Below are 9855 nucleotides of genomic sequence, written 5' to 3'. Positions count from 1 at the left end.
ATATGGCGCAGAAGCATGGACAATGACAACATCCGATTTGGCGGCTCTTGGAGTGCTTGAGAGAAAGATTTTGCGGAAGATTTACGGGCCTTTACGGGTTGGCGACGGCGAGTACCGCAGACGATGGAACGATGAGCTGTATGAGCTTTACAACGATATGGACATAGTGCAGCGAATTAAAATACAGCGGCTCCGCTGGCTTGGTCATGTCGTTCGAATGGACACCGACGCTCCAGCTCTGAAAGTATTCAACTCGGAACCCGCTGGTGGTAGCAGAGGAAGAGGGAGGCCCCCACTGCGATGGAAAGATCAGGTGGGGAAGGACTTGGCTTCATTTGGCGTTTCCAATTGGCGTCTGTTGGCACAGAGGAGAAACGTCTGGCGTGCTTTGCTGAACTCGGCCAAAATCGCTTAGGCGGTTACAGCGCCAAAAAAGAAGAAGAAGAGTATCTACTGTACTTGAAACTTCACAGTTGGCCCAGAAGTCGAGATATTTGAAAACCCCGTATTTATAGTCCGATTTGATTCATAGTTAGAACGTATATTACCTACAAGAAAAAGGACAGCCTCTCTAAAAATTTTGCCGATAGGTGCGCATTAGTCAATACATTTGGTAAACCAGTAATTATGGTCCGATTTCGTTCATACTTAGAAAGCTTGCTTTAAAAATATTTGTTTTTACTATTAACTTATTTATCATCAAATTAATAACCAAGATACAAATCTAACATTTTTCAATACTCTTTTTATATTATAAATGGTTGTACTGATACCGAAAAATTTTACTATTTAGGGCCGTTTTCTCAAGTAACCTGTAACTTAAAAGGTCACTTTATATTTAAAGTTTATGATTATGTCTAAAGTAAAGCATTTTATTATCGGGTTTAAATTGGTTTACAACTAAGAGACATACATAAATTTTTGAACATATTTTCCGCAAAACTAAGTCTTTTTTGCGTTCTGTTTGATCTATAATATGCTTCTCAGCTTCTTCAATTAAACTTTGAATAGAAGGAAAGCAAATAATAAAACTTATGTAGCAGTGCCAAGTGTCCAATTACCATTACCGCACTCAGAATTCGTTCCAGTACCAACATACCGAAGTATTGATCTTCAAATAGATATCAGTACTACAACCGCCGCTGCTATATCCATGCATTTCTTCTGAGAATACGACCCTGGTGAAGGTACATCCTATGAAACATCAAAGGACCCAATCCTAGTCACACAAAAGAAATTGGATGCAATTGTTGCAATTTTGTGTTTGACTCAGAAAAAATCAGAACAACTGGTTTCATTTTTGAAAGGAAATAATTTGCTGGCGAAAGGTACCAAAGTAACAGCATATCGAAAACGCCAAAAAGAGTTAGAAAAGTTCTTCAATTTGAATGATGCAAAAAATTTCGCTTATTGCAACGATATCGAAAAGTTAATGGAGACGATAGGGTTAACCTATAAAAAAGATGATTGGCGTTTATTCATCGATAGTTCACTAATCAGCTTAAAAGTTGTGCTTTTGCACAAGACGAATAGAATGCCTTCTGTTCCAATTGCGTATAGCACTGACACTAGTGAAAATTTCGATAATTTGAAACACATTCTGCAAGTAGTCAAATATAACGAACACCAGTGGCGCATTTGCTGCGACCTCAAAATAATTTCATTGATTACAGGCTTAACAGCATCTGGCCGTCCAAAATATCCGTGTTTTTTGTGCGATTGGGATTCACGATACGGAGAAGGTATTAAAGGAAGAAACCAGTACAAACAGCATAACTGGAATAGTCGCATTGGACGGAAATGGCCTAAAGACAATAGGCTACACGAAAGTCTTGTTCATGAAATGAAAATTTTGTTGCCGTTGCTCCACATTAAACTTGGCATTGCTAAAAATTTTTTGAAATGTATCGCAAAAACACCAGCAGTATTCAACCGCTTAAAAGACATTTTCCCAAGACTAAGTAACGCCAAAATTCAGGAAGGGGTTGTTAATGGTCCCGACATACGGAAACTAATGAGTCGTCGAGATTTTGACCAAGTTCTGACAGACCGAGAATTAAATGCATGGCTCGCATTGAAAGCAGTCATTAAAGGACTTTTGGGTAAAGAACGCAAAGACAGCTGTTGGCAGCTTTCGATGTAATTGGGGTTAATATATCGTACAAAAATCATTCTTGATCAACTCGCTCAACAGTTGCCAACTGAATCTGATGAGCAATGCGAACGTTATCACCAAACTGCGCTTCCATTTGAAAGAAGGTAACTATAGAGTGTGCATATTTTGAATTCATAGATTTTTCTAATATCTTTATCAGAGTGCACAATTTAAACATGGTAATACTATGTCTCCATTTTGAGATTTAATGAAGATTTAGCCCTCTGACGAGATTTGGCGTTAAATCTTTTGAGATTTACCATATAAAATTNCTATATAACCTATAAAAAAGATGATTGGCGTTTATTCATCGATAGTTCACTAATCAGCTTAAAAGTTGTGCTTTTGCACAAGACGAATAGAATGCCTTCTGTTCCAATTGCGTATAGCACTGACACTAGNTTAGTAATACATATTAACATAACTTTGGTTGTAATAAATTAAGAAAATATTATTTTAAAAACCAAAAATTTAGAAGAAATGTTTTATAGTAATATCATGCAGAGTCTTATTCACTTTCTATAAGTCATTTGCGCGCTCCGACAAAAAATTTATAAATTTCGGTAATGGTTCTGCTTCGATAACATTGCACCGAACATCCTCTAGAACTCAATTCGTCTTCATGATATGCCAAAGGCCCACGATTAGATTTTCGGTTCCCTCCTATGAATAAAAGAGTTCTACAAAAAATTTTCTTTCCGCAAATGTTTTTTACCGTTTCGATAATTTTTCTTAAATTGGGGAAAATGATTGGGAATATGGTACCACTCTTTACATTTTCCAAACTATATATTATACATACATATTTACCACGAATATGAAGCCAATAATATTAAGAATTCACATAATGAAATTCCGCTTGGCACCTTCCTTTTATCTGTCTGTATATCAATGTCCGCAACTGTATTTATAAAATCATACATAAGCAAACGTCAAATATTTAAAAATGTGAACGTCAAACATATCTCGTTGTGGTAATGGAGACGGTTGTGATTTAGCAACTGGCTTTATTAAATCTTAATGGATAAATTTCTCAATGGAGACATAGTATAACGATTGAAAACTATTTTCGTTTCAGGTACAGAGGAAAGAAATCTCCAGATGCAATACTCGCTGAAATTTGTTATTGGTATAAAAACACCTTTGAAGAAGAGGAAGACGAGGAAAAAGAGGAAGAAGGGGAAGACAAAGATGAAATTCCAGAATATCTGTTGGACGAAATTATCGACCTTTGTGATGATGATGACGATGACCAAGATATTAGAGAGAGCAGTGATGTTGATCCACAGCCGCCTGCTAAACGGCAACTGGCCAAATCATTAATTTAATTTATTATTATTTTTTCCATATTTTTATAATTTCTTTTTCAATGTTTCTTCAAAACCAACACTGAAAAAATTGGTACATAAGAAATGAGAAGTAAATTAATATTAAGCTGGAAAACGCAAGTTTTGTATTATGATTGGTTTCTTTTCAAATGAAATTTATTGAAGAAACTGAGAAGCATATTATAGACCAAACAGAAAGCAAAAAAGACTTAGTTTTGTGGAAAATATGTTCAAAAAGCATGAAAAAAAATTTTTTCGAAATTTTGCTTCAAAGCACTACAAAAATTTTCTAAAGCAATTTTATTTTTTAATTTTAATTGTTGCATAGGTCTCTAGCAATAATTTGGCTTTAACAGATTGAAAAAATATCAATTAGTCGACGAGTTATAGCCAAAAAACCACACAAACAGTATGCTGAAAATCGGCATTTGACTGCAAAGCTCGAAGGTCGATTAAAAAAAATTCGAACTAACATAAAAAAACGCCGCGATATGGCTCTTCTTATTTAGCCTCTATTTTCACCCCTCACTCTCAGAATTGACCTAACTTTTGCTAACCTAAATTTGTTCCACAGTGATATTCTACAAAGTTTGAAATTTTGATTTACATGTTTATTTTATATAGTTAGTTATATTTTTATAAAAAATAAATAAAAAAGGTAACCAAAACTTGGCTAAAATGTCTTTTCTCTATTTACATTCTCGCCACCGTATTGTGTGTATATATTAAAAGATGTTATGCCTTTTTATTCCAAAAATTAAATTTAGGTTCAGATTCGATGATTTACAAATGTCCCGATTTTAAGCCACAAAAATCTGGTCACCGTACTCATACGCCATGTGCCGCTTGCATCCGCCTACCTAGGAGGGATGAAAAACTAGATACAATTGTACCTTTTTCCGACTTTTTCGAACCAAAAGGTACATTCGGTACACAGAGTTCAATTTACAGGTCTATTCTGCACTGGTAATAAAAAGTTTGTAACCGGTAAATAAAGTTCCTGTCAATTTTTAAACCCTTTTCGCATTCTGTATACTCTTGTAACCGGTAAATTTTGTTACCATCTCATAAGCTGGTAACAAATTATTGCCCCGTGAAATATGCAATGCCAGGATTTGCACAATTCTTCATAGCTGAATTGCTGAATATTTTAACTGCATTACCAACGTACCTAGAATCGCGGTGACAAGAACTGGTAACATTTTTTGGTAATACAATTTTCCGGTTACAAAATCTTCGGTAACGTGCAGAATAGACCTCTTAGATACAACTAGACGACAGCCAAATAAATATCAATATTTAACACTATATACTACGTTGCTCGCAAAAAAAAAAATAGAAAATTTTTGTAAACAAGGAGAAATGGCAACTCATATATCATTTTGAACATGTCATTGCAGCAACAAGAAATCTAAGCAAAGCGGCCAAGTCCCTTTATTAAATTATTTGTGAACAGCGAAAACTCCTCACGTTTTGAGAGCTTTCTAGCAAAATGGCTACATTGTATGTGCGTGTGAATTTAAATTGTGAATGAGTTGAAAGTACGGAAGAAGCAAATAATAATTAAAGGCGGAAATATCTGTAATCTGAATGTACTCTTGCTGTAATTTATTTAGCTTGCAATGATTGGTAAACAAGTAAAATTTTAGCTCAAGTTCGCCTGTCCACGAAGTACCACATAAGGTTTTGTATCAAAGACCTGGTCTACAAAATATACCCAAATGCTTTATCTCCACAGTGCAATCTAGGCCAAATGGAAAGCCTAGACCATCTGCCCTTCACGTGCCCAATCTACTATTCCTTGAGGGACTACCTAGGAGCTTTTATAAAATAGTCAAAAAGCAATTCAATGCATATATTCCAATTGACCGATCAATTTATAGTCAGGATGGTGTAAATAATTAAATTGTGTAAACTACTTTAATTTTCTTAAATACTTTTTTAAGTACTACCACTTTCAACATATTCTTGAATAATTATGTAGTTCTCAAACATGTAAACTCAAATGTAATTATTAGAAAGCCTGCTATTTATAAGCAGGGTTAAATAAAATGAATAAATGATACCGAACAAATCTGTTTTTTAATCAAAAAATATTTAGAGGTCGCTTAAAGCGCTCAAAGTTTTCCAAGCATTTTATATGGGGGAAAACAAGTTTTCATAGAAATGGTATAGAATTCTTAAAAATCAATATTTTTTGATCGGAAACTTTGCTTCCGATTGTTTATTTTAGCAATTTTAAACATAAGCGATTTTTATGGGTTCCGCATTGTATTTTCGAGAGTTTTAGGGGTCCTATAAGAAATAGTTAATAATAGAAAATGGTTAAAAAAATAATTGGGTAATATTATTGAAAATCTTTTTAAGAGAAACAAAGTTTTCCTATCGAGAAATATGAATTTTCAACAATTTTATACCATTTCTACGAAAACTTGTTTTTCCCCATATAAAATGCATAGAAAGTTCCAAATAAAAACTACTTGTTTCGGTATAGTACAATGCTAGAGGGTGAGAACATTAAAATTCCGACTTTCTTTTGTTTAGAGCACTCCCATGTACATACATATATGTATCTTTATTGAATTGTTATGAATATTAATTCAACTTTATATCAGATATTAATCACTTTCTCGTTAATGCAAATAATTATAAATTTATTAAATTGTTACCAATTATCTAAAAATAATAAAAAAAGGAATAAAATCGTGAGCTACTTTATAGGTACATTTGACAGGCAAAAGGTACATTTCTATGTGTACAATGTCCACGTGAATCTTGAATAACTTTCGGGGGAGTAAATCTATCACTAAAAAAAAAAACGTTTTTGGTAAAGCGTTCAATTTTCTGTTCAAATAGGCATTGGTCATTGCTTTTTTTCAGAGAAATAATTCAAAAAGTTCGAAAATGCCCTGTTATTTATAATCGTTCTATTTAACTGTAGGCTTTCCTAATAACTTTACGAAATAAAAAGGTTATAGAAAAAGACGATTTAGCAGTTTTCACAGGGTGTTGAAATAAAGTATACCGTATTAGTATGTACATCTTAATACGGTCTACTACTATAATAAAGCTTAAACTGTAAACTGCTATCACTTCTATTGATGCAAAATTGTAAATACTTTAGTTCACTGTTATTTAAACTCTACTTACGGAATGTTACTTAAATGCAATGTGGCCGATGGAGGATAGATGTTCTGATAATTTTTGCTGCCTGGTTTCTTGAATCGGTGCAATGGATTCTGTGAATAGTCGCGTGTTAGGCCGGCATCTGGTTGTCCTTCCTTCGGCAGCTGCACAGCCTGATGTTTACTAGCCATAACACGTATCGCCTTACCCCACAAGCGCAATTTGTCAAGGTGATTCATAGCTGTAGATGGACAAAAAGAAATTCGAGAATACATGAAATATGCACATACATATATACATATATGCAAACAATACTAAAAGCTTTGTATATACACAAATGGAAGTCAAAAACATATACAAATAAATATTAGTCGAATGTACATATATAGTAGACGAGAATAAACGGCTAGTTGAAAATCGAGAATGAGAAAATAAATTTTAGCTCGATGGTTACCTACACATTTTCGTAAGAATGTATCCAAATATTTGCAAACACACATAACACATATAAATGTGCATAAATTTGTGAGTATATAATCCGGAATAGAAATAGTTCGTCCCATTAAAGCAACTTTGCACGTTTCGAAGTTAGTTATTGGTAACAAGCAGTGGTGGTTCACGAGCGATTTTTCTATAGGTTTGTTCGTCGAGCAAAAAATTTGTACGAATTTGTACGAATTATCACGATTTTTGCCCAAATCGCGTTCGTGCAGACCAAAAAATTATCCAACACTAAAAAATTGTGAGAGCAAAGTGACAGTTCTCTTGGAGAGAAGTTGCAAATTCTTGCTGGAAAAAATTTTGCCAGCAAGAATTTGCAAACACGAAAAACATGTGGTTGTGGCGCATGGTTGCATTTTTGTCTACAATAATTTGAATAAATTAGTTCGTTAAATTTAAAAATTTATAAACACGAGCGATTTTTTTATGAAAAAAGGAAGTAAATAATTGTTGATATAATTAATTTAGTTAATTCCAATGATTTGAACTTAATTCGGCTGAAAAAAATGGTATTCGCAATCGGAATGCAATTGCAACCAGAGTCGATTTAAGAAACCCGACAGCTAGTACGATGAAGAAATTGAAATGTATGTTAAAGAAAGTCAGAACAACAAGAAATATACATGTATATCCTGTTTTTGGCCATCCGAAAGAATTTTAAAAATTCTATAAAAATTGTTTATGTTTGAAATGCAACCGTGGACGCCAGCTGGCAGCGAAACTTGCAAATTCCTGCAAATTTGCGTTCGTGCAGAAATTTGCAAGTTTCTCAACATGAGAGAGAATTTGAGAGAATTTTTTCTTACTCTCTGATATTTTGAGTGTTGGATAATTCTTGCTGGATTTTCGACGAACAAACCTTATGAGATACGAACTTGTCACCGTGCTTACATAAGTGTGAGAGTATATGAGAACAAATGCGGAACTTGTACAGATGAGTGGTGAAAAGGCTTTTAGGTTCGAATTACGTACACACATGAATGCGCCTGTTAGCATATATGTAGGAAACGGCCACCACAAGAAGTCAGCGCGTAAAGTGTTCAACCGACAAAGTATTTGCCGCCTCCAGTTGTAATTGCAAACAATGCACAAGTAATGTTTTTCATAAATGTAGCAAAAATAAAAATGCAGCCATTTCAAGGATCAACGACATGGCTGGCACTTCAATGACAAGAAAGAAAAACAATGCAGCAAATATGCTACAGCAACGGCATGTCGCGGCTTGGGGTGAGTGTACTGTGCCAAGTCATGGAGTTGCGGCGGAGGCTGCAGGCTTGGTAGACTTGCAAAAACAAAAGCTGCGGAATGGAGAGCAAAGTTAGAGAAGTAGCGATAAATACAAGCGATTACATTTGTCAAAATCGCCATATATTTATTATTGCTTTTGCATACTCATTTACATACATCAAAATGTATTTATGTACCGGCATATTGATACACATGGAATGAAAATTCGTTTTGCATCTTGTACTTCGATGCATTTGCGAGCAATATTGCAAATCGGCAGCCATCAGCATACCCAGTTCAAACATTTGCGAGCATCTAAGGACGGTATTGTATAAAGTTCGTAGATTGCTGTTTATGCCGGCAGACATAAAATATTCTACTGCTATAATGCACCTGCGGCTAAGAAAAATACATTGTTTAAATCCAGAAGATTCGTAGAGAAAGATCGGAAATACTGAGAAAATAGGTTGGTATGTAAATTTACTAAAATAATAATAAGTAATTTTTTAAGAGATGCGTTCAAGTTCCGATTTCGCTCACAAAGTGCAGATAAAAGGGATGGATATTGCCTTTTATGTTGGCTCGAAATTTTTACACAATATGAAACTCGTTTAGCTCGCATTTCATGAGACTTTAATAAATATTCAGCTGCCAAACTACAATGAAAATCTTTTAGTGAAAGTCAGAAAAGTGAAATTTCAGGTATTAGTAGCCAACATAAGCAAATGGAAGATGCTTTTTTCTTTTTACGAATACAGTAGATTTAAAAACATCAAATAAAGAGGCCAGAAGAAGGCGAAGGCAACAGTGTGAGCAGAAGGCGAAAGTTCAATTATTTACCATAAACTTGCGAAAGCGACAAATATTTTAAAATAGCAGACCCAAAACTTGTCAGTCCTGCTACTGTAGGCCATTTGCCGTAGACATGTTCACTACATGACGCTGGAGACATAGAAAAAGCCCATTTTAAAGTTACAATTTTTCGAAGTCCTCTTAGCGTTCTGGAATAGAAGTTCGGCATAATTATGGGCGATGTAACTTACACGCATCTTTCTCTGGCATTGGGATTACGGGCTTTTGCCTGAAATTGATGGATAAAAAAAGTGGACCGAATAGCAGTACTTAGAACAGGAAACGGACGAGGACGGTTTTGTTTGTTAGACTCGTGTAGGCTAAATATTGGAAAGAGTGCCCTGTTGGAATTTGGACGAAGTCCGACTAGAACCTAATTTTTGTATAATAATTCAATCAAATATATCAATTAGTTTTTGTTTTTTTAAACAAAAAAATATTGTTTTAGTAATAAAAACCTTCTTCCGCAATGATTTTTTTCCGTTTTAATTTTTTGGCCGCTGTGCTTATTTGGAGGTATAAACGACTTCTCAATTATTATTATTTTTTTAAACACAAAAATATTGTTTTAGTAATAAAAACCTTCTTCGCAATGATTTTTTGGCCACTGTGCTTATGTAGAGGTGCGTATTACTACTCCGTAGAACATGGGCTCGATCCCTGGTC

General features: G+C 34.4%; 1 protein-coding gene across 1 annotated transcript in view; it reads right to left on the bottom strand.

Moving 5' to 3' along the window:
• Positions 1-9855, bottom strand: part of heph (polypyrimidine tract-binding protein 1 heph) — a 422821-nt gene that overhangs the window by 10935 nt on the left and 402031 nt on the right. The window contains exon 13 of the mRNA XM_017609147.1: positions 6634-6850. Within this exon, the coding sequence (XP_017464636.1) occupies positions 6634-6850 (217 nt within the window). The remainder of the gene's footprint in view (positions 1-6633; positions 6851-9855) is intronic.

This window comes from Rhagoletis zephyria, unplaced genomic scaffold (assembly GCF_001687245.7).
Source record: "Rhagoletis zephyria isolate East Lansing unplaced genomic scaffold, Rhagoletis_zephyria_1.1 Rzeph_scaffold_00008, whole genome shotgun sequence".
NCBI classification, from domain to species: Eukaryota; Metazoa; Arthropoda; class Insecta; order Diptera; family Tephritidae; genus Rhagoletis; species Rhagoletis zephyria.
The sequence above is the reverse complement of the archived record's forward strand: the minus strand, read 5'-3'. Positions and strand labels throughout refer to the sequence as shown.